Source organism: Podarcis filfolensis (genome assembly GCF_964270895.1).
Source record: "Podarcis filfolensis genome assembly, chromosome: 5".
Taxonomy (NCBI): domain Eukaryota; kingdom Metazoa; phylum Chordata; class Lepidosauria; order Squamata; family Lacertidae; genus Podarcis; species Podarcis filfolensis.
In genome coordinates, this window is record NC_139608.1 from 93,119,265 (window position 1) to 93,145,106 (window position 25,842).

At 42.2% G+C, this 25,842-nt stretch overlaps 1 protein-coding gene across 3 annotated transcripts; it reads right to left on the reverse strand.

The window, feature by feature from the left end:
• Positions 1 to 2,027: 2,027 nt before the first annotated feature.
• FERRY3 (FERRY endosomal RAB5 effector complex subunit 3) lies at positions 2,028 to 25,834 on the reverse strand (the record flags this gene model as incomplete). 3 transcript variants are annotated; one of them, XM_083615718.1, is made up of 15 exons in its annotated part: positions 2,028 to 2,414; positions 2,618 to 3,718; positions 4,433 to 4,500; positions 5,916 to 5,973; positions 11,212 to 11,414; positions 13,018 to 13,092; positions 13,394 to 13,522; positions 13,966 to 14,163; positions 15,837 to 15,943; positions 16,897 to 17,015; positions 17,096 to 17,195; positions 18,584 to 18,765; positions 20,017 to 20,162; positions 21,227 to 21,416; positions 25,705 to 25,834. In XM_083615718.1, the coding sequence occupies 13 exons, from the start codon at positions 21,402 to 21,404 to the stop codon at positions 3,626 to 3,628; spliced, it is 1,656 nt and encodes a 551-aa protein (XP_083471844.1). In that variant the 3' UTR covers positions 2,028 to 2,414; positions 2,618 to 3,625. The 3 variants fall into 3 exon arrangements, with proteins under 3 accessions (XP_083471844.1, XP_083471842.1, XP_083471843.1); XM_083615717.1 differs by lacking the exon at positions 2,028 to 2,414 and adding an exon at positions 25,078 to 25,191 and having other exon boundaries at positions 3,022 to 3,718; positions 25,705 to 25,822; XM_083615716.1 differs by lacking the exon at positions 25,705 to 25,834 and having other exon boundaries at positions 21,227 to 21,422.
• Between the last annotated feature and the right edge of the window lie 8 nt (positions 25,835 to 25,842).

Sequence of the window (25,842 nt, forward strand, 5' to 3'; positions counted from 1 at the left end):
ACACAGCCCCAAACAAAGAATGCTGTTATCGGGTAAGAGAAAGGGTACAGCAGTCTGCAGGGAACAGGAATGATTAGCAAAAAATGGGCAATGCTTAAGCAACTAATGCAAGGTCACCTGGAGATCTAGGCTGGACTACTGAACTAAATGGACACAGCAAATACTATTACGATTTTGTATGGGGAAATTTTCTCAAGAGTCCTTCCCTATCGTCCCTTTCTAATGGGAAACAGCTGCTTGGGTTCTTGTCCTTCCTTGCCTGCCGACCACATATTAATTATTTCTTTAAAAAACAGAGGCAGAGTTACTCTTTTAGAAAACAGTATCTGAAGAAGTGTGCATGCACACGAAAGCTTATACCCAGAACAAACTTAGTTGGTCTCTAAGGTGCTGCTGGACAATTTTTTAAATTTTCTTTAGAAAAGTTTGCTTATTCACATCAAAGGAGCGGTTTGTTAACATAACCGGTATTACTCTATAACAGGGGCCAGCAAACTTTTTCAGTAGGGGGCCGGTCCACTGTCCCTCAGACCTTGTGGGGGGCCGGACTATATTTTGAAAAAAAAATAATGAATTCCTATGCCCCACAAATAACCCAGAGATGCATTTTAAATAAAAGCACACATTCTACTCATGTAAAAACACGCTGATTCCCGGACCGTCTGCGGGCTGGATTTAGAAGGCAATTGGGCTGGATCTGGCCCCCAGGCCTTAGTTTGCCTACCCATGCTCTATAAGCATCAGGTTCATATACCCTTTAAATTTTGCTTCCCTTTCTCCTCTCCAGGGTCTCCAAACTCCCACCGATCTTCCAACTTGCTTGGGATTTTTGCTTCCTGCCTTGAGAAGGCATGTCCTCCTTTGGGTTAAACGAAGGATCCTTACTTAAATAGATTACATTTTAAATTGTGGAGAGGCCTAACCTTTATGACATAATTCGCCTAAAACTGCATGGATGGGTCTGTGTCTATCGGTTTGGAAGCAAAGCCACTCACCCAATGAATCTAGGATGCAGAATTTCAGTGTCATGTGAGTGAGATGAAGAAGTACCCATCAATCAAAGACAATGGGAGAGGTTTTACCCCAGCAATAAAAAGGTAAAGGGACCCCTGACCATTAGGTCCAGTCGTGACTGACTCTAGGGTTGCGGCGCTCATCTTGCTTTATTGGCCGAGGGAGCCGGCGTTTGTCCGCAGATAGCTTCCGGGTCATGTGACCAGCATGACTAAGCCGCTTCTGGCGAACCAGAGCAGCACACGGAAACGCCGTTTACCTTCCCGCTATTTATCTACTTGCACTTTGACGTGCTTTCGAACTGCTAGGTTGGCAGGAGCAGGGACCGATCAACGGGAGCTCACCCTGTCGCAGGGATTCAAACAGCCGACCTTCTGATCAGCAATATATCTGTCAAAATTAAAAGACGGCCATTCACCCTTGCTAGATTCAACATGCTGCCATCTACCTTATTGCAGGGCAGATATGTGGGTAAACCATATGCAGAGCGAGTCTGCCCCTGTGGCTTGATAGAGGTGGAAACCGTCTCTCATGTCTTGCTACGAGGTCTTTTTTATGGGGATATACGTTCAGTCTTGATCACCCCTGTTATACAGAAAATTCCAGGTGGGTCTGAACATCAATGCTTAAAATCCCTGATAGAGGATAAGGACCCAGAGATCACGCTAAAGGTGGTCAAATTTTGCGCGGCTGCCATAAAACTCAGGGAACACGCTGTGCTATTACAAAGACTAAGGCCTCAGATGCAAACTCTAGATAATATTTTAGAGACTAAGACCTAAACCACATTTCTAATGGCTGTCATATTTGTATTGTTTATTGTTATATTCAATTGTTAATTCAAACTTAATTCTACTGTGTTTTATGTTCGCTTAGTACGGTATGTGAAGCTGGTCTGGGACTGCAATAAATTTCATTTCATTTCATTTCAAGCCATTCACAAATAAAGTTGCTAGATTCTGCACACTGATCCATTCATTTGATGTGAAGTCTGAAGACAAGGACAAGGTGGCGTTTGTCCCACAGCATGTGCTATTGATGCTTGTCATGGTTTATTTAAGCCACGCTCTTCCGAGTGTTTCAGGTTATTTAGTATTATAGGTTAAGATGAAAGAAAAGACAGTTTTATCTTCCAGAGCAGTTCTGTGCACAGGCTCTCAAGAGGAATGTAGTGGTGGGAGAGCAGAGGAGCTGATATGTCATATCTTATCCCAACACCAAAACACTGTACTTCAGAAAGGAAAAGTCAATTCTAGAAATGGGTGACAATTACAAGAATGATCAGCAAAAGACTGAAACTATGTGACCTAGGCCTCAGAACTGTACACCACACCACACAAATCTTGTGGCATGAATCTAGCTAGGATAGTGAGAAATGATCATTACTTTTCATTTGCTAACTGCAAGGAAGGTTACAGATAGGTAGCCGTGTTGGTCTGCCATAGTCAAAACAAAACAAAAAAATTTCCTTCCAGTAGCACCTTAAAGACCAACTAAGTTAGTTCTTGGTATGAGCTTTCGTGTGCATGCACACGAAAGCTCATACCAAGAACTAACTTAGTTGGTCTTTAAGGTGCTACTGGAAGGAAAAAATTTTTTTTGCAAGGAAGGTGATTCTCCTCTCATTTTGTTTAAATGTATCATACTACTAAAGGGCTTACGCATCATATTTCATGCTTTACTACGTATTACGGAACAAGTATAATAATGCAGGAATAGAAAAGTATCTTGCTCCATTAAACCAGCACTCCGCTAGGAAGGAAGTTGCAGTGGACTCGCTAAACTTGCTTCTTAACAAGGTCAGATGCTACAATATACACATGGCTGCAAATGAAAACAGCAGTGTTATGTCTAAATCCCTTCCCCTTGGTAACCCATATTCTGGCTTCCTAAAATTGCGCATTTCCCTGGTTCCTAGCAGCCAATGATGTGGAATGTGAACAGGTCAAATGCACAAAGCCATGGTATCTGGCCACAGGTAAGTTGTACGAAACTTTTTTTTGGGTGGGGGCGAGGGATGATGAAAATGCTATAGACCACTGTTCCCAGCAGTGGCCACCAGCCTACATAAGCTTATGATTGCAACCTGTGCGCTGAAGCAAGTTGTAGCCATTTCTGCACATATAAATAAATGCAAAGAATGTCAAATGTCAACAATGTAAATGAGATCAATGTTACACTCCATACAAAGTATCAACACATTTGTCAAGAGATCCATTTTTTAAAGTATTTTTATCTCTTTGATGATATTTATGTACAGGAAAATACATTACGGCTTGACCCAGAGCTCCACTGTTGTATTTCACACATCGATTAGGCTTCTACCACATTCCCTACTGCCCCTCTCTCCCCACTGCTTCTGAAGCTTGGAGGACCCAAAACATCCCATAATATGGTGAGAAGGCATGCAGACAAAAGTGAGGGGCGGGAAAACAACAAACCAACCCACTTCCCCTCGTGCAAACTTTAAAGTATGTCTTGAATCCCAGCTTTTTCAAGGAACTTGCACCATAATTACATTCAGGTGGTTATCATTAAGGAGATGCTTAATGTATTAAAATGGATCCAGTGTTGTCTTCCTATATTTCCTTTTCAGAGTATTTGACGGCACTCAGTGTTTGGATGTCAGAGTGAGCGTAGATGAGACACGGAAAATCTGTGGCAACATATTACTCAGCTGATAAAACATTTCTTCAGAAATACTCTGTAATAAAAAGGAAGAGAGCCAAAGAGTAAATATGTTTCTTGTTCTCTCTAACTCAAACACAAATTAAGCCTCCGAGCTTTCCTTGCAACTTTTAAATTTTTATTTATTTAATTTATATCCAGCTCTTCCTCCCGAAAAAGCTTCATAAGGGCACTCTACACATCCAGTGGGAGAGGGGATTTTCAGCTATTCAGATTCATTCCAGCAATAAAACACGCCTCTCATTTCACAAAATAAACTCTATTTTATACAAACAGCTATTTTACAAAATGTGTGAATCTATGCCACATATTTGCAAAGTTCTGCTTATCAGCTACAAGCAGCCACTTAATTATATTTTTATCCCACCCTCCCTTCCAAGCAGCTCAGGGCAACATATATGATGACCGTCCCCATTTTATCTGTACAACGAATCTGTAAGCTGGGGTATAAACTAGGGAGTTCCAAAGCTGAACTGAGATTCGAATCCAGGGCAGGCATTCCATCTGATAAACCACACTATTTTTTTTTTAAAAAAATACTAACAAAACCATGGGATTGGGAGGTGCCTTTTGGCATAAAGTTGATAGATTTTAATTTTAATTTTTTTAAAATAGCAACACCACTCAGGGCTATCTATGAACCATTTCTGTTCTAGAACCTATCAAAATTTCTGTTCTAGAACATAACAAAATTTAAAGTGTGTGTGTGTGTGTGTCTTCATTAACTTACCTGCGGTACCAGGAATTGAACCGTCCGAGAAATCCCTCCATCCCATGAAGCCATTTCCATCATGAATCCTGGAAGGAATTAAAAAATACAGTGACCCTATAAGTCATCGCTCCAACCAGGACTGTATATACAGTGGTGCCTCGCAAGACGAAAAGAATCCGTTCCGCGAGTCTCTTCGTCTTGCGGTTTTTTCGTCTTACGAAGCAAGCCCATTAGCGGCTTAGCGGATCAGCTGATAAGCGGCTTAGCGGATCAGCTGTTAAGCGGCTTAGCGGATCAGCTGATAAGCGGCTTAGCGGATCAGCTGATAAGCACCTTAGCGGATCAGCTGATAAGCGGCTTAGCGGCTTAGCTGTTAAGCGGCTTAGCGGATCAGCTGATAAGCGGCTTAGCGATCAGCTGTTAAGCGGCTTAGCGCCTTAGCGGATCAGCTGTTAAGCAGCTTAGCGGCTTAGCGGATCAGCTGATAAGTGGCTTAGCGGCTTGGGAAAAAGGGGGGGGAGGGAAAAACCCCCGCAGGAACTCGCAAGACATTTTCGTCTTGCGAAGCAAGCCCATAGGAAATTCGTTTTGCGAAGCACCTCCAAAACGGAAAACCCTTTCGTCTAGCGGGTTTTCCGTCTTGCGAGGCATTCGTCTTGCGGGGCACCACTGTAATAGAACCTGGCTTCTGTGATTAAGCCAGCTGGCTGAGCAAAGCCAGTTAGGCGCTCCCAGTTTTCTACAACAGCTTCACATCACAACATGAAAGGAACTGGCTTGAGTCAAGCATACAAGCTTTTGCCCAAGTTCCACCTAAAGGAGTGTAGACTTTCAGTGGTTCTGCTAGTACAATTCAATGTGGAATAGAATTGGAAAGGAACATCCTTGGAAGAGGAATTCCTATCTCCCCACAACCCCAAAAAACAAGGACACCTTCCTGCAACATGTTGCTATTCGTACAAGGCTTGGCTGGGACTGGAGGCAGGCTAGATTTCTTAGCGCAGAGAAACAAGTCAGCATGGTCTTACCTAATGTACTATTATTAGATCATGCAGAGCAGTTTCTTCTATGTTTATGGTGTCTATCTGGTATTCTCAACGGGAAGGCCCAAAGCTCAATAAGACAAAGAGCTCTTGGCATAGTGGATTTTATGATGGATACTCCATTCAGAAGAAAATAATAATGTTGATATGCAGTATGGTTCAGGCTGCAATTCCACACACATCTGCATAGTAGTTAAGTCTAGTTTTCAAACGGTTCAGAAATCGCTACTTTAGTTGAACATACGAAGTTGACTCATTCTGATTTAGTCTAGTCTAGTGCTATCAAAGGTCTCAGGTCTTTCCGAAGTGTACTATTTGAGCTTTGTAACCAGAGATACCAGGGATTGAACCTGGAACTTTTTGCTTGCAATGCATGTGCTCACTGAGTTAAGGCTGTTCCCATTACTCTTGAAATTGGCATTTCCAAAAAATGTAGACTATGACTGTGCACTACTAACCTTTAACACACTTAAATACAAGCTCTGCCCTTTTCAGACACCAGGATATAGTCATTTCCTTAAAATAAAAAACAAAAATTAAAACTGATTAATTATCTATTAAATAGCAGGGGGTTTATATACAGATCAAGACACTCAGCAAATGACTCAAATTAATAAGCCATTGCAACAAGTTAACTGTCACCATTTCTTTATTCATCCAACTTTAACATCTCAAATTTATGGAATATATGGTTGCTCTGTTCACTCAATCCTCACCCCAAACCACTGCCTGTTGCTTGCCCTCCCCCAATATCTTTATTTATACAAGTCTCATTTCATTTAACAGTGAGACAATGGGACCAAGTCTCTAGAAGGTCTGTGGGTTCTCACTTTCTAGAGGTCTTCAAGAGGCTGGACAGCCACCTTGGGGATGATCTAGCTCTATCAAGTCGGAGTTGCACTACATGGCCTAAAAGATCCTCTCCGACTCAGATTCTATTATGCCACAGTCAAACTATACTGTGATTAAATCTGCTCCCCTGCCATGCACTATGTCATCATACTGCGAAAGCACATTAAGGGTCCCAATCATTTCATAAGTCTGCTAATAAATAAGCTCTGTAAATTCATTCTTGGGTTCTCAAAATACACCAATTTATATCAGCTAATGACTGCGTTTATGTTGCTGCTTTATCAGTTACCATCTGTGCTTTTTACTGGTTTTTGTTTTACGTTGTATTTTCGACGTTATTCACTTAGCCACCTTGAGGACCTAGTATAGAAAGTCGAAGCTTACATTTGATAAAACAAATAGCTGTTAAATTCAGGTTAAATTTCAGACTCATTGTTTGGAAGCAGCCAAATCTGCCCCACCATGTCCTACAAGGATAGCAAGACTAAAATACCTAGATTCAGTGAACATGTATAAAATACAGACTGAAGGTAAAACCACAAAACATCTTGTAAACTGGAAACATTTAGAATCAATTTTCTCATGATGCAAATCCTTAACGTCTGTTTACTTAGCCCTTGGGGTTATGTAATATATGAATCAGAAAGAGTAGCAAGGGATAACGGAATACAGATATAGGGATTTTTCAGGCTTAGCGGAAGAAATACTAGATCTCCATTGTAATTTCATCTGCCCACACGCTCTCTTGCTCACATGCAACGTGGGTGTTTGCCGGTGGTTTTGATCTGCGTCTTGGCAAAGATAAAAACAAGACTCTAAAAAGGAAGGTCCTGTTATTCTGAAGGGAAATTAGCAGCACATTTGGCAGTCAGTGAGGTTACGAGATGATGCCATAAAAGGCTTTCTGGAAGAAACAGGATGTGACACTTGGATGATGACTGCTTTGGATGACAACGTGTGTACTTGTCATTTTGGGTATGCACAGAATAAAAATAAGCCAGGGCACAGAGAACAGCACAGAATTTAAATCTATAAAATTAATCTTCTCAGGAACAGTACGGTCTGTTTATCTTATTTAACAAAATTTATACACCGCTGAATTGTAATAAAAGCTCTAAGTAGTTTACAAGAAATCTGAGAATTGTAAATAAAAAACAGGCAAAATCAAGTCTAAACATTTAAAAAACAATTAAAATTAACAACAGACTAAAGAGAGATTAAACCACAGTAACGTCAGTGTGTCTGGATAGGCTTGTCTAAACAATAATGTTTCAACAACTGGCAAAAAATACAACAAAGGCACCTGCCTGAAGTCAAGAGGGAAGGAGATCCAAAGCATAGGTGCTGCCACAATGAAACAATGATTTGTGAGTCGAGGACCCTAACCCGTGTAGTGGAGAAGTAATGGACATGGACACAAGTATTTTAGGTTAACAGGCTGAAACAGGCCACAACTTTTTTGTTTTTTGTTTGTTTTTTTTGGAATTTTTTTATTTTCAATGCAGAATCATAACAAAAATTACAAACATTGAATCCAAAATAATACTATACAAACAAAAATCCCCGGAACATATAGGGAAAAAAAACAGAAAACGAAAAAAAAAGCAAAGGAAACAAAACTAAACTAAACAAAAACGAAAAAGCACACATCTACAGAAAAAAAACACCATATCATTACGTACATAAACACAAATTGACTTCCTTTCTTTGTTCTAAGACCTCAAAAAATTTACTCTTACTGTATTGTTGTGTCTAATTAGATTACTTCCACCTTGGTACTTTTTTTTTTTTTTTACACCATTTTTCTTTTTCTTTAACCCTGTAAAGCATCATTCATTGTGCTAAAGAGTATATGAAAAAACATTGTTCTGGAGTTAGTATATTGGTATGTAATGTAATGAACACGCCACAACTTTTATTGGTTACAGCATGTGAGCGTTATTGGCTTAGGCATTGGATCAATCTACCTATATCAGGTATACCTACCTGTGCAGCGGGGGGTCATTTGAGGGTTAACAACCAGTGGGAGGAGCTTGTTGATGCAAATACAACTGGAAGCTTCTTCTGATGTCACCGGGGGTCGTGCCATGGCCCTAGCCACCAGCAAGGGCACCAGACAGGATCCACGACCACCGGATTCCTTTAACGGAATACCCAAAATGGGGCGGGGTAGGTGATGGCCACACCCCGCCCCCCCCAACACACATTCCAATGAGTAACCACCAAAATCGGAAAAGTTGTGACGAATTGCTACGAGGTAGGCAATTCAGTAGTGATGTATGGAAGTGAGAGCTGGACCATAAAGAAGCCTGATCGCCGAAGAATGGATACTTTTGAATTATGGTGCTGGAGGAGACTCTTGAGAGTCCCATGGACTGCAAGAAGATCAAACCTCTCCATTCTGAAGGAAATCAGCCCTGAGTGCTCACTGGAAGGACAGATCGTGAAGCTGAGGCTCCAATACTTTGGCCACCTCATGAGCAGAGAAGACTCCCTGGAAAAGACCCTGATGTTGGGAAAGATGGAGGGCACAAGGAGAAGGGGACGACAGAAGACGAGATGGTTGGACAGTGTTCTCGAAGCCACCATCATGAGTTTGACCAAACTGCGGGAGGCAGTGGAAGACAGGAGTGCCTGGCGTGCTCTGGTCCAGGGGGTCACGAAGAGTCGGACACGACTAAACAACTAAACAACAACAGGCGAAAAAGCAAGAGGCTGGTGCCAATTTAGCCAAATGGACAAAAACTCCTACCAGGCCCCCGGGCAACCAACCAAGGTCCATAGCAAGGTCAAGAGCATAAACCTAGCCTAAAGGGTGGGCGGGCGGGTGATCCGACGTCTTCCAGGAAGCAGAATGAGGCGCGGAGGCTGCCGCGGCCGCTTGAATGCGTCTAAACTCTGCCCCCAGGCCAACCCTATTGGCTGGCCCACTGCAGGGCGGGGCAGCAGCCGGGGACCAAACACGTCCCCCTGCCGACGCGGGAACGGTTCCCCCTCACAACACCTGCTGTCTGGGAAGAGGAGAGGCTTTCTTACAAGTGAGGAATGAGCATTATGTGGCACTTGCAGCCGCTGCACAGAGGGAGCTAGAAGCTCCATCGGCCATGGGGCCAGGGCCAATGGAACTCATTCCTCTGTACCTCGTTTCCCCCTCGGTTTAAGGGCCAGTGTGTGATGATGCCTACACCCGACAGCAGTGGTTTCACCCATGATATACCGCCAGGTGAAAGCGCCACCGTGCTCTGGCCCTCAAACCACTCCTGGTCGATGTATCAATACCTACTCAAGGTACTGTATCTTGCTTGTGGCCTACTGGGGGGTCCTGAGTTGCTGAAAAGTGCTGGAGGCTGCTGCCCTGTAGAAATTTGTGCAGGCAAGGGGAGTTACAGACATGCACACCCAAGAAAGACATGGGCCTGATCAGGTGCACTGAACCACGTGAAACAGCTCTATGGGTCATGGGCAGGCTGTGATCCCAGTCCACTTCCCTGAATACAGTCCATTGAGCAGGGAAAGGAAGAGGAAGGAGAAAGAGGGGAAGCCCTTTCTTCTTCATTTTTTAGCTAAGCAAGCTGAAAAAAATGTTTAGGAAAGGAAAGGTGGAAGGTAGCTGCCACTCCAAATGGAGGGAGGTTGGAAGATCTGGAGGGCATTTGGGTGGAAAGGGACTTCAGAGGAGTGGGAAAAAATGCAGAATAAGCTAGAACTAAAAGCAGGGGTTGGCAACCTAAGGCCCATGGGCCACAAACAGCCCATGGGGGTCATTTAACCAGCCCATGGACCCCCGCCTCCCACTCGGTCGGCTGACATGTGCCACGCTAAGCCGGTGCAGAGCACAGCGGGAACCGCCTTCCATGATGCTGACCGGCTTCCCATTGGCTGCAGGAAGCTCCTGCAGCCAATGGGAAACTGCGCAATGGGAAACTCCTACGCGCTGGAAGGAGCGCCGGAAATAGCATTTGCGCATGCGCGCATACACACACTCCGGCTCACCGTGGCATCTGTGGGACCGTGAACTGGGCCAAGCTACAAAAACCCCCGACCAAGAGTGATGAGAATGCCTCAGGTGGGAGCAAAAGCTGATTAGGAGACACCCACTTCCTGCCTGTCCACTAGGTGGAGCTGGAGCCCAAACCAGTGACCCTATCATGCAGGAGGAATGATAGGGTCCTCTCTAGCAATGCAATTAGAACCTCCTCCTTAATGGCACCCATTCTATAGACTCCCATGGATTCCCAGGTCTGGAACTGCTGATATTATCCAAGAGTCTAAAAGCAGGGTGATCTAAATATCAGGGTGAGTGGAGATGTCCCTGGGTGAAAACCAAATTCCCCTCCTTCCACACCAAAAGAGTTGTTCTTAAGGAGGGGTCACAAATTTTCCCCGTTTCTCTGGAGGACCCCCATCATTCTGATATGCATTTTCACATATCACACACACGGGCATATGTCAGTAGGCTAACAGAGAAATCCCATTTTCGAGTGCAGTCGTACCTCTTGTTACGTCCGTCTCCGGTTGCGTTTTTTCAGGATACGAACTTCCGGGTTTCACCCCACGCGCGTATGCGCAGAAGTGGTTTATCGCGCCGTGGTGTAAGCGGCACTCTAGTTGTGGACTTTTAGGGGTGCAAACCCTGGAACAGATTGAGTCCGTAACTAGAGGTACCACTGTATTCTTGTGAATACCGGTGACCTTTATTTCTGAAGATCACAGTTCCCAATTAGGTTTTTCACATTATATCTTGTAAACTGCTTTTCTGCTCCAGGAACCCTTAGACTCCTAGGTCTTTATTCACTGTGGGTCAATGCCCACCACTTTAGAAAACTAGCAGGTCTAGACTAGCAGGGTCAGCCACAATATTGTTAAACAGGAAAAAGCAGCGACTGGTGATAAGTTGCTTACCTCAGACATATCGTGTACCAGCAGAAGAGGAATACTAACTGTGGTGATGTCATGTGTGCAACACACTTTGAGGATATTTCGTAGGCCCATTATTGCAGGATCCCGGGCAGTAATGTTACCTGACCTCACATTATCATCCACACAGAGGTGAAAAGTTACATGAATCTCAGAGAGATTTGAATGACGGGTGATGTAAAATTCTCCTAAGGGAAAAATGTTATAATAAGTTTAGTGATAAATTTAAAACCAAATCTATGGAGGGAGTAAAATGTCGGAAAGTATTTTAGCATTACACCCCAATTCTGGATATCAGATGTGTTCCATTAGGTAAGAATTAAATATAGTTCATGTTGTTTTTTGGCAAGATTACATGGCAAAGTGTAAAAATGTACCCCATGTTATTTAACATTTACATGTGTGGACAAAAAGAACATAGTCAAAACAAGGCAGTGCAACAGTGGACTTACAAATTCATTTGAGATTGTAACTTCTTGACTGTGAAACACAATTTTACTCCTTTGGCAGTTTCTATTGAGAAAGATATTATAAGTTGGACCACTCTCAATTTATATTGGCTTGGGCATATAGCAGCCTTGAAAACAGTGATTTGCCAAAGTTTATGTTTTTATTCTAAATTCCTCCCAGGTATATATCTGATTCTACTTTTAAAAAGTGGCAGAATATTTTTGAATCCTTTAGTGAACAGTGTAAGAGATTTGGAATGTCATTAGTCTTTATTCTGACTCCTGTCAATTAGGTCAACTATTACAAGTACTGACTTGTAATGCTAAAAATTCCTGTGTGTTTCAATGGAAACGACACGCTTTCCTCCCTGCCTCTTTGCCTTGCCATCTCTGCTTCACTTTAAAAACTCTTTCCTGAGTCTGACACGACACGGAAGAGACGGGCCAAAACTCAGTCCTTTTGCATCTTCACTTCCACTTTTTTAAAAAAACACCTAAATTTTAAAACCCCAGAGAACTACTCTCAGTTCTCTGGTTTGGAAGGAAAAGGGCACCACACAGTAGAAAGATTTATTTGACAAAACAAACAAATTTTAGCTAAAATGCTGGATTCCTTACTATAAGGTACAAAAGTTTCCTGGTTTCAGAAAGCCCAAGTCTTCTCTGTCAGTTATGGTCCTCCTCAATCTCTGACAATGTTTGAAAGTCTATGAGAGACACTACCTTAGAGAAATAAGGGGGTGATTGTGGAAATTTATAAAATGTTGCTGTATTTCCAATATCCAGACTGCTCTGAATCTTGTCAGCTACGGGAGGACGTGAATATTAAAATTACTGAAGCTGAATGGAAAGCTATGTGATCTCAACCTCATTTACACTCTATCTCTGCTAAAGTACAGGAGACTAGCCTGATGGCACAGGACTCCAATTCACCTGAATTATATTCATTGGAGTCTCTCTGCATATTGTTGGTGGGTTTGTCAGGTTAAGGAAGTGCTTTTTCACCTGTGGAGGACTATGCCAGAGTGGCAGATTTTTGGAAGATAGTATTTACCCAAATCATACAGCAACCTATTAAACCAGATCCTTTGTTAGCTTTTCTTCCCTTTGTGCTTCAAGATGACACAAATCATTCTTTAATTCACAGAGACCTGAATTAGGTTACTGGTTGCAGCCCATCTCAAAATTGCCTAGCACTGGGAAACTCTGGGGTGCCTTTCAGTTAAAGAATATTTGGCAAGTAGCTTTGAATGATAAATTGACACAGGAATTTAAAAAAGACTGCAATATGAATTCTAGCAAGGAACGCATCTAACTGAACAAACTGCATAACTAAACGTACCAGGTAAAATATTTGATAGGTTTTGTTCTATGTTCTTAGATTTATCTTCATTGCCATTGTTTCTGTTTCCTGAATCTGTAGATGACAAAAAAATAGTATACCACATGTAACTGAATGTATCTTGGTTATGTATTATGTCACACAAGGAAAGATCAAATTATTTTCTACACAAACAAGGAAGAAGCAACTGGAACATTTATAACTCAAGCAGCAGCGATCAATTGATACTTGAGAATTAAAACAAAAATTCTGTGTGCAGAAATGTATTCTTAAATAACACTTTTGAAATGCTTATTTTCCTCATTTTTACTGGAAAGGACACTAGAAATCGCTTTCAGTTTATATTTGAAGGAAAGCAACTACAACTAGTACTGACCATGCAGTCTCTTGGATTTACTGCTGCGTTGTGCCCTGGCATAAAGTACAACCTGCTGAACAACTTCAAGTTGCTCCTGAATCCCAGGGAAGTGGAAGTCTGTGCACTCCTGGCAAACTGTTGCAAAATCTGGAAGAAAGGAAAGAAAGATCGTAGATCTCAGTGGAGAAGAACCTGGTTTATGAGCCAGAAGTTCACACGATTGAATACTTTTCTATGTAAAAACATTCCCTTCACACAGAAGACGAGGTGTCGGGGAAAGGTTCTAGCATGCAGGAGGAGTTAGATTTAAATTAAAAACCAATCATTTAAAACCAGCAAGGAAAAAAGGGTGCAAACCTGACTACTGAATAGTGTTACAGCTAAGCAGAATGTTATTTATCCCATTTTTCATTCTTACAAGTGGGCCTTACAACTATTTGTCTGTGTGATGCACTTCATTATATCGAATGAGAGGTGGCTGTCAAATGATCAATTATATGTTAGTTTGGGGGGGGGGGGAAAGGAAGTAGTTATATAACTCTTGACCTGAACTCAACAGGAAGAAATCCAATTCAGTGAGGACGACTTACCTCTTTTGATCCCACTGTATGAACTGATGCGATTATCCACTAACAACACCAGGCCACAAAGAGAAGTTGAATAAAGCGACAGTGCCGTTTGAAGCCTGTGGAGTTTGACTCCACTGCGGTGATGGCGCTTGTGCTTGCAGAAGTCCAGCATATCTGCCCTCAGCAGTCTCAAGTTATGCATCGTTTTCAATTGGGCTCCTAGGCAGGAGGAAAAAAATAAGATGTGTTTGAAAGAGACAGGGAGTGGGAGAAAGACCAAAAGGAGCTCACATCACCTCAGGAAAAGTGAATTATGTAAGCATGTTCAGATACTCTGACTTTACTGCTGGGGCTAAAGCTAATCTAAAATACACTGTAAAACCACTTATCTAATCCCACATATAGAGGGAGCAATAGAAAAGATCAGAGCTATACTGTATGTCTCAGTTTAGAGATGTTTAACTACTGTTAGCTTTTAATATCTAACCACACACATCCTCCCCCATTTGAGTCACACTAGCTGCAAAAACAAGTACAGCATCCAGAGAGAAAAACAAAGCTGTTATACACATAGCAAACCCCTGTTGTCCCAGCTCCACCATTGGAACTACCTGCAACTGGATCCACCAGTTGAAACCTCTGGTGACTTCTTTTCCAAGGAACTAGAGCTTCAGCTCTACCTTGGCTAGGGAGAATTGTGTTGCACCTTGCAACCTCCAGGAATGGCTTTGTCTCTGCCCTGGACAAACCTTGAACCTGGCTTGAGCTGTTAACAACAGCTATACATGCCATAGCTGAGTTAGCAAACTCATGAGAGTACCTTTTGGGTGGCACACCCTTTGTGACTCTCTCAGATCTGCGAATGAGGTGCAGATCCTCCTTGCTGGCTGGTTCTTCCTTGGAACTTTTGGGAGAAACACGCCCAACAGTTAAAAAGTGGTTCTTGCAATTCAAGTCCATGTCCGCTCAGTCGCTAGCAGAATCTGGGCGCTGGCAAAGGGGTACTTCCCTCCTCTACGGTTTGCTCAGGTTCGGTGTTGGGGCTCTCCCTAGAATCTTCTGGTCACTGCGCCCCTTCCCCACTGGAGGCGGGGCTTTCCTCCTCGCCAGAAGAGGAGCTGCTTCGCAAGATCTTCGGAGGCTCCCTGTAACACAACTGCCCTTTCACCTCTTGCCTCTGAGCTGATGGCAATTCCCTGACAATATACATTCTCTTAGTAACTTGTGAAAGAACAGACATGTGTAGTGAAATAAGCCCAGTAGACTCACCCCAGATCAGAATAGAAATTTACTTAACCATAGTGCAGCAATGTCCTTGTGAAGGCAAAGTACACCAGTTCAGAGAGAGATCAGCAGCAAGTCTGCTAATATTGCAGCAATATCAAGCAACTCAATAAATAGCCGAGGTGGGTGGAATACAAAAATATCTAGAAAACAATAATCTGACTTCAGGGGAAATCAGACAGTTTTAGCATCTGTCTATTTGAAATAAACCCATTTTGGGTCCATTTGTATTTAGAAAATCATTTGGGCTATTAGAGAAGACACATCAGTCATCACTGATGCGATTTCCAAAATGAATTACTTTTGCTGGTGCACAAAACTTTCTTTACACTAAGTAAACTTAGTGATGGAATATCTGCACTTGGCATAACCTTTTTCATAAGTTGTCATCAATACCAGCCAAGCTTTTCAATGAATTTTTACTCACTGATGTGGTTACCAAGATAGGTTTAGATCACAACTTAAGACATGTTTCAAATTTTGGTAATTTGTGGCCTGTATGTGTGCTAAGCCATTGAATATGGATATGCGGACAACCACGTTCAATCTGGAAATGAATGAAAAAGTGGCTGTGAGAAAAAGCTCTATACGTTCAATCTTTCCCTTACCCAGATGAATAGTGAAACTTTCTTCCAGCTGTCTCTGGTCTTCAAAAAGCCTCCCATTGCCTTCTGCAGATTCTCTCCACTGATTGGGTTGGACGTTTATTTCATCACTGAAATAAAACAGAGAAAATGACGCTAGACTAAGCTTTGTCCCCCACTGCCTCCATGTTTATTAATTTGACAGGAACAGGCATTTTACCCTAACCATGTGAACTGCAACAGCTTCAAGGGCAGAGCTACAGAGAGCCCGTGTGGTATAGTATTGGACTAGGATCTGGGAGACCAATGTTTAAATCCCCACAAAACTGTAATTGCCTGCTGGATGATCCTGAACCAAACGCTGCCCTTCAGCCTAACCTACCTCACAGGGTTGTTGCAATGACAAAATGGGTAGGGGAAGAACTGTGCTCACCCCTTTGAGCACTTTATTAAAACAGTGCAGCACAGAGAAACTTAGCCAACAGGCAACCAGCTGCCACCTTCCGATTTAGGTCCCTGGTGCTGATCTTGCAACAAAAGCAGACCCCTTTGTTGTGACACGGGTAACATCCTATTGGGGGCTCTCCCACCTCCTGTGTGCTTTTAGTCCACATTAGGGTGTGGATTTGCTACACTAAAATAAAATAACAGTTCCATAAATTAATCCAGGACTAGATTCAACATTTAGCCAGAAAGCCACTTCCGACCTAGAAGGAGGTGGAGTTGCGGGCTTCACCCTCCCACCATGCGCGGGGGCTGGCTCTCAGCCTTCGCACGATTGAGGGAATCCCAATCGCATCATCCCCTGGCCAGCCAATCAGCTGGCCTGGGGGTCGCGTGGTCTGCTCCATTTAACGCAGGGGCAGCCTGGGATCTCCCTCTTTGCCGCTTCCAGCTGCTCCAGTCCCATAAATTAATCCAGTTATGGAATTAACAGTTTCATAAATTAATCCAGGACTAGATTCAACATTTGGCCAGAAGAAGCGACGGACCCCAACATCCCTAATCTGCTCCCTCTAATTAGTAACTAACAGATATAATCCCTAATCAGTAATTTAAGAAGAAAACTAAGAAAGAAGGGTACCCGAGAGTGGTGCCGGGGTTTTTCAGATCCTCATGAAGCTTTACCACCCATTCCTGATACTCCTGTTTCTGGATAGCTGTAGTTTGCTTCAGTTCATTGTTCCACTTGTTCTCCAAAGCCTAAAAGGAGACATTGAGTCAGCCAATTGATTAACAACAAACGAGCTGCCCAATTTATTCCAACCAGGTACTTCATTTACCTGCTGGGATTCAAAGTGTTGTGCTGCCAGCATGTTTACGTCTTGATCCGATAATGACTTTCCCAGTTCTTGCATCACCTTATCCATTTCAGCACCTTGCCTACGATAAAAATCTAGTCAGAAAAATTTTGTTCGTTTGTAAAAAATAGTTATGCATCACAATCTGGCCCTGACAAGTGACCACCCCATCGCCCATAAACATATGTCAATAGAAGAAAAGTTGAGAAGAAATATCTTAAAAACAGCATCTTGAAGAAGAGCATAAAAGACAATCAGCACGAAAAACCATTAAAGGCTTGGTGGAATGAAAACTACCAAAGAGGGGGGAAGTCAAATTTCCGTGGGGGGAGAGTTCGTGACAGGGTTTCTGCCACCAGAAAAGGTTTGTATCCTCTCACTGCCATTATGTCAGCTGCCCTCCAGATGTTTGGAACTGCAACAGCCAGGTGGAGGATGAAACTAATGGACTATGCAGAATTGGATAAACTAACAGGAAGGATTCGAAATTGGCGGGACCAGAAATTCACAGAAGACTGGAGTAAATTTACAGATTATTTGAAAAGTATTTGTGATGATCAGACTATGTTTGTAGGTTTGCAAGAAGTTTTGTTAGGAGTATTATTGGAATTATTGCAAAAATGGATAAGGGGGAGGATGGTTAGTTAAAACAATTAAAGGCAATATGAAATTAAGAAATGCATAAGAAGTGGTCAAAACGGTGGCTCATCAGAGGTGCTGATGGAAGTCCAAAAAAGATTATATAAGTGAGGAAGTTCTGTGGTGTGTATTATAATTTATATGTTAAAATTAATAAAAACTATTATAAAAAAGGAACTGCAACAGCCAGTATGGCCAGGGGCAGGGCAGTTTACATGCTGCAATATCCATTTAGCATAGGATTTCTTCCTTTCTTTGAAAAGGTAGGGAGGTTTACAGAGCCCAGGAAGCAAATCTGACAAGCTTAAAAGCTCTCTCTTCGCAGCGGGGAAAACCGGGCACAGAAAGAGCTTTTAAGCTGTCTACCTTGCGTGAATTTTATTTGTGCAGTATCAGCTGTCCAGCCACCAAGTGTGTGAAGCTGAGATCGCGCAAGTTAAATGTGTGAAATAGTGACCTGCCCCCATGAAGAAAATTCCATACTACACAGCTAGTGGCCAGGATCCAAAGAACTATGACCCTAAAACTAGTTCTATCCACTTCATAAGGAGGCTTATTAAGACCCTTCCATGACCATTACTTTTAAGTTTGTAAAGGACTGCAGATTTGTTTTTAATCAACAGTGTCACACACACTCAACTCTATGGCAAAGGGAAACTTCAAAAACGGTCTTCGGTGGGAACAGTACATTAAAAAAGGAGGTGCATTCGGTTCCTGACAGTATTTACATCTCTGGTAGTTCTTTAGAAAAATAACACACACCAGATTAATTTCTTCTCTCTTTATAATAATTCTAGGACTAACAGAAAATGCCAGGTTTTAAAAAATTACCTTTCTCGTAATTTTTTCAGTTCCACATCTCTTTCACTTATCAGTTCAGAGATGCTAACAAAATAATTGTGTTCCAGATTTAACAGAGTTTCAGAAGCAGGAGAATGGATAAGATCATGATAGACATCTGCAAAATCTTCATCCCAGCTTGGGTCTTCAGGTCTTGCATATTCCAATGTCGCCTGGAAAATTATAAAATGATGATAATGTGCCCTGTACAATTGTTGTAAACCACTCTTGATTTTTTTTAGGAATAACAGTATATAAAGATTTTTACAAATGAATATAAATAATAACACAGAGGTACAAAAAATTATTCGGTATCATTCTTCCTTTTAAACCCTATTCATTTTGAATAATTACTGATGTTCTGTGTTTATAAGAATCTTTACAAAAGGCAGTAAGATGTTCTTTATCTGCATTAAAGATTGTGAACAGTATGTTAAATACAGTGGTACCTCGCGTTACACATGCTTCAGGTTACAGACGCTTCAGGTTACAGACTCCGCTAACCCAGAAAAAGTACCTCGGGTTAAGAACTTCGCTTCAGGATGAGAACAGAAATCGTGCTCCAGTGGCGCGGCATCAGCAGGAGGCCCCATTAGCTAAAGTGGTGCTTCAGGTTAAGAACAGTTTCAGGTTAAGAACGGACCTCCGGAACGAATTAAGTACTTAACCTGAGGTACCACTGTAATATCAATGGCTCAGACTGTCAGTGTTTAACAGTACTTTCCTAGTGCAAGTGATCCAAGTCCGACCTAGTGCAAGCCCGATCCAAGTCGCGACCACGGCAAACCTGGAAATAAATACCGGGTTTGCTGCGATTCGTGGACGTGCAGAAGTGGCCGCCGCCGTCTGCACATGCGCAGAAGTGCGCTGCCACCGAATGCGCCTGAACACAACGGCACTTCTACCAGCGACCTGGATCGACTTACAGACAGACCTCCAGAACGGATTACGTCCGTAAGTAGAGGTTCCACTGTACTTAAAAGATTCTGTGGAAGCACACACAGTTCTTAAGTATCTAATATATAATGCATTAATAACATTTTTGCCAGTGTTTGTTACAAAAGGAAAAAAGCAAACAAACTAAAAAGCAATTCATGTAATAGCAGAAAAAAGGAAGGCATAAGCCAAAGATGAAAACTCAATCAGCCTTCTAGCAATAATTAGTTGGTAATGCCTTGCGAAGCAGTTTGTGTTCAAATTAACCATCATTTGTTAGAGCCAGAGAAGGGAGGAAGGCAAATAACTGAACAATGGAAAAGCAAACTCATTCTCTGAGCATGGATCCCGATGGAGACAAAACAACAGTAGTTGGTTCATGTATTACTAATCAGAGAGTGAAATAACCAGTAAAGAATGAGTATGCTACAAAAATAAGTTCCAGCATCATCTTCTGAAGCATATATAATGCTATGGAGACTTCTTACCTCAGTATAAGTTTTGGCCCAAGCATTTGCCAGTTGGTGTAAATCTACTTGGCCAGACTTTACAGCTTCCAGGGCTGCTTCTGCTTCTTCATCATGATCTTTTATGGATTCCTCCTCAATGAATCTATTCAGGGATTCTTTTAAATCTGAAATAATGGCAGGGGTTTTTTGGGGGTCATCCATCAACTGATATGCTTATCTTATTAATTTACAGTTACAGATAGGTAGCCGTGTTGGTCTGCCATAGTCAAAACAAAAAATTTTTTTTCCTTCCAGTAGCACCTTAAAGACCAACTAAGTTAGTTCTTGGTATGAGCTTTCGTGTGCATGCACACTTCTGTGTATCTGAAGAAGTGTGCATGCACACGAAGGCTCATACCAAGAACTAACTTAGTTGGTCTTTAAGGTGCTACTGGAAGGAAAAAAAATTTTTTGTTATTAATTTACAGTCATTATAAAGGGTAAATTCAATTTTTAATGGTTACTAAGAGGACATTCATAGGAAAGGTTGCAAGTTCCACACATTTGGTGTTCAAATCCCTCATATCCGATTTAATATTTTTATGCATTACAGTTTTGTGGTCTGCTTCACAGGTGGAGGGATCATTCCCACAGCAGAAAGAAGGGAGGGGGAAGAGTTCAGAGAAGTGAGGGAAGGAAGGCAGCCCGCCCCCCCCAACTGTTTAAAGAGGAGGGGAGGAAAGCTGAGATCAAAATTAAAGCTAGTAAGGCAGAGTTAAAGAAAAACCCAAGCACAAGGGATAGAACTCCAACAAATGTCAGTCCCATGTCTCTGTCTTGGGCTAAACACAGTGCAATTCATCACATGAATGTATTCCATGCCATCCAGATAATATGTCTATAAAGCACACAGTTTATTAGCCACTGTGGCAAACAATGCCCCTTTTAAAGTGATTATTCCATTATTTTAAGTGATCACAGTATCTTGTGGGTCATTTTATCCAAATGATGTGACCGAATACGCAACAGGAGTTTCGCCCCCGCCCTTGGATCTGCAGGGCAAAATCAGCAGCTATGAGTTATAGCCTCAACTTCCCTACATCCAAAAACAGAGTTTTGCATGTGCAATGGGCCACCTATGTATCTCCCTCCGACGTCTGCAGATGGCATTATGTCAAATCCAAGTTCTTTAGAGGCCCTATGCAACTGTGAGAAAGTCTATGTTTGATGTTATAGAATAAATCCTTACCATTTTCTATGAAGCATGGCAAGTTGTAAGGACGCATCAGATGCCTATGCAAATGGCTAGCACTTTCTTGAACTGGGAATTTCAGAGGAACTGAAAGCACAAAATGTTGGTTTCCAGCCCTGAATTCATACAGAAACCCTCTCTCCTTACTACAGATTGTTCCTTGGTCACCCTTCATTTCAAAGGCTTCCTGCATTGAAGCAAAAGGAGAATGCTATTACTGTTATATCTTTACACAAACACACAGGAAGGGGAGAGGAGCCAGTAAGTGAATTTTTAAAAAGTAAAACAAAAAAGGAGATTGAAGACATTCACATTTGTTAAAAAATAAGGCATTTTCTTATTTTATTCACCCTGCAGAAATGAATATTGCAGTAAATAAGATTTGCAGGTTTCCCCTGGACTAAAACAGGACACATTCACAGAATAGCACCACTGTTGTTTATTTTTAAAGTGGTGGGTTTGTTTGTTTGTTTCTTTTAAAGATCTGATAAGGCAATTGCAACCTCCAGTTAAAAAATGAAGTTTACAAACAAAGTACAGACAGATACCATTTTAGGCACATCTAATATTTGTGTGGGGACGCAGGTGGCGCTGTGGGTTAAACATCAGAGCCTAGGACTTGCCAATCAAAGGTCAGCGGTTCGAATCCCCGCGACGGGGTGAGCTCCCGCTCCTCAGTCCCTGCTTCTGCCCACCTAGCAGTTCGAAAGCACATCAAAGTGCAAGTAGATAAATAGGTACCGCTCTGGTGGGAAGGTAAACGCCGTTTGCATGCGCTGCTCTGGTTCGCCAGAAACGGCTTGGTCAGGCTGGCCACATGACCTGGAAGCTGTACGTCGGCTCCCTAGGCCAATAAATTTAGATGAGCGCCGCAACACCAGAGTCAGCCACGACTGGACCTAATGGTCAGGGGTCCCTTTACCTTTTTAATATGTGTGTGACCATGCTCACATGCATTGCACTGAACCCAGAAGTTACCCAAAAAGTCACAAAAAGGGATGGACTGAGGTCTTTGCAACTTCCTTCACACACTCCTTCAAAGAATCAAGGAAGGCAAACATCATAATAGAATTAAAACTTCTACAAAATAGTTTAAAACAACCTTCCAAAAAAGATTTTAGTATCTTAGAGGAAGGAACAACTAGCTACTATTCTGAATAGAAACATTTCTGTTAGGGGTGAGAATACGCGACAACATTTTGTTGTAAGCCCCATTTCTGATACATATAAAACCACTTCAACACACATAGTTTTATGTGTTTCTTTAAGCCTTTCAAATAGCTTCTGAAGTTAAATACATTTTAGGAAATATGTATAGGCTCAAGAGGTTGCTTGGGCAGGCCTGTTTGGACAGGGTGTTTTACAACAGGGCTGCTGCATCTTAAGACCCCAATTTTTGGTGACCTCATCTTTTAAACATATGGAACCTGAAGCAGGGTTGATGGCTCCAGCCTACTGGGGGGAGCAGGGTGCATGTAGAAGAAAGTGTATTGGCATCCACAGCCTACAGTGTTTAGAAGATGGGCTGGCTTCAGTTTTATGTAGCTTACAATATATAAGTATTATTATTATTAATTGAATTTATATGCCGCCCTATACCCGGGGGGTCTCAGGGCGGTTCACAGAATAAAATCAAGATATAAAACCACAAAATACATAAGAAAAACAAAAAAGCCACCCAACAGCCCCCTCACAATAGAACACATTATTATTATTATTATTATTAGTAGTAGTAGTAGTAGTAGTAGTACTGTAACTCTCCCCCCCATACACAATATTTTACATTTCAGAAACCAACTGACAATTGAATTAAGTTTGCTTATGGTCTATCCTGGCCAGAATCATTCACAAGAAAAGTAGCAGCTGCTTAGTGGGCCACTAGGAAACTGCCAGCAAGAGATCCACCAGCAGGAACCCCCCACTCTCCCAATTCCACACAGGACATCGTGTATCTTGGTCTCTGTCCCAAGAGAATCAATTCTTCTGAATGATCATTTGCTGGAGACCCCTGGTGGGGGAGAGAGGGAAGGCTCTTCCCAAGGGTCCCCCATGGTCATCTGGTTGGCGCTTGTGAGAAGAGGGTGGTGGGCTAGAGGGGCCTCCCTTTGGCCTGATCCTGCAGGGGTTCTTCTCTTTTTTATAATAATATTTTATTTAGGTTTAACAATAAAAAGATATAACCAGACTTACAACAATAAAACACACACAAAAGAAAAACAACAATACAATCTTTCACAATACATAAAATACAAACACAACAAATAAAATAAGGCAAACACAAATCACTCTTTTCTAGTTATTCATCTTTGATTAACTTATTTTCCTGACTTCCTCGCACCTCCCTTTTTTGTATCCCTCTTTAACAATTAGTTCAGCAAATTCATATCCTGCTACTTTATCCTTAAATATTTTACCTCCCAAATTTATAGTTTCAAGTTTTTATCTCTTGTTACTAGAACCCCTTCATTTTATTTCAAAGTCATCCACATTCATACATTTTACAATACTTCTGTAAATAAATTTTAAATTTTCTCCAATCTTCTTCCACCAACTCTTCTCCCTGGTCTCGGATTCTGCCCTGCAGGGGTTCTTCTCATGGGTTTATGGTGGGGAAAACAGGAGGGCATCCCCAATAAAATATCTGAGGACGTTGCCATTTAGGGTTGGATTTAGGTTTGATGAGCCCCTAAGCTACTGGAGGTAACGGGGCCCTTTATATGTCCAGCTGTGTCATCAACAAATTGTGGCTCTTTTTCGTGTTGAATATATGCAGTATATGGTACGTTATGGACCTAATAGGTATTTAAAGCCATTTGCAAATAACAAAATATGTATTTTATCAAAGTAATTGAACTGAAATACATTTGAGAAGTATATTAATAGTGGGACGCAGGTGGCACTGTGGTGTAAACCACTGAGCCTCTTGGGCTTGCTGATCAGAAGGTTGGCAGTTCGAATCCCCACAACGGGGTGAGCTCCCGTGGCTCGGTCCCTGCTCCTGCCAACCTAGCAGTTCGAAAGCACATCAGTGCAAGTAGATAAAAAGGTACCACTCCGGCGGGAAGGTAAACGGTGTTTCCGGGCGCTGCTCTGGTTCGCCAGAAGCGGCTTAGTCATGCTGGCCACATGATTTGGAAACTGTCTGCAGACAAATGCCGGCTCCCTCAGGCTATAGAGCAAGATAAGTGCCACAACCCCAGAGTTGTCCACAACTGGACCTAACGGTCAGCGGTCCCTTTACCTTTTATATTAATAGTGAAATAATTATCAAGCTCTAAGTTAACATGATTTTTTATTCATAACAAACTTAATAATGCAAACACATTGGCATTTGGCAATAACAAATGTTCCTATAGAAATGAGCAAACCAGTGATATTTTAGGGAGCAGGCTAGCAGGCGGGGCCCATTGCTTACATCACAGGAGCCTACACAACACAAAACACTGTTGCTGTGTTTTTCCCCCTTTATATTTTTTTGGGTCCCCCAAGAGAGTGGGGCCCTAAGCTATAGCTTCTTTAGCTTATACGTGAATCCGGCACTGGGGGCGACCCATCTTGCAATCAATTGTGCAGGGCGGGTCTTGCCTGGGCCCCCAAATATTTTATTCAAGCCCATCTCCCCCCCCCCCCGCCTGTAGGGGGAACGAGAAGGGGTTCCTGGCTTCCTCCTTCATGACACACGTTTATAACACCCGTTACATTACAGCAAACCAAAACTTCAGGCATTCCTCGGGTTCTTTTTTCTTTCGGACAAGCGAAGTTTCGTCTAAGCAAAGCATCTCCCTCCCTCCCACAACTGCTGCTCGAATTTTAATAGCCAAGAAATGGACAACACAAGAACTACCAACTGTGGAAGAATGGCAGATGAAGATGATAGACTTTATGGAGCTGGCTGACCTCACTGGAAGAATCTGCGACCAGAAAGAAGAGGAATATCAAGAAGATTGGAAGAAATCTAAAGACTATTTGAATAAATATTGTAATATTAAAAATTACTTGAAAGTACCAATTAGGCCTAGGATTAAATTCAGATTTAATTAAATGAATGAGATCCATAATGTTAAGAAAAATTAATAAATTTGATTATAATTAGAATATTGTTTTTGAATAATGATATTGGAAAACTGCTACATCCAGTTACAAGGAAATTCAGATGGGAAGGACTAGAGGAAGTCAAGGAATATGTTTATGAGGATGGAAGTTTAACTGATTAATCAATTTGTATTGTTCATATTTTTTTTGTAGCTATTTGTTTTATTTCTCCCTTGTTCTTTTTAAATTTTTCTTTCATTTGTTTTACAGTATGTGTTATATGTGTAAGAAGCTTAATAAACATTATTGGGGGGGGGGAAAGAGTCTCCCTCCCTCCCTCCCTCCCTCCCCAACCCGGCCTTCGCCTGAGGCGACACGGAAGCAGCCCGAGAGTCCGCGTCTGCCTTGGAGAACGCAAGGAAAAACCCCACAAACAAACTCACCCGCTCCTGAACCCGCGCGCTGCCCTCCTTCGGCGGACTGCCCCTTTCCCACGAGACGCGAGTCCCCGCGTCGGCCAGGACACGCCCCGCCCCCTTTTCTGCCCCCTCAACCTTCTCCTCACGGGAGAGAGAGAGCGA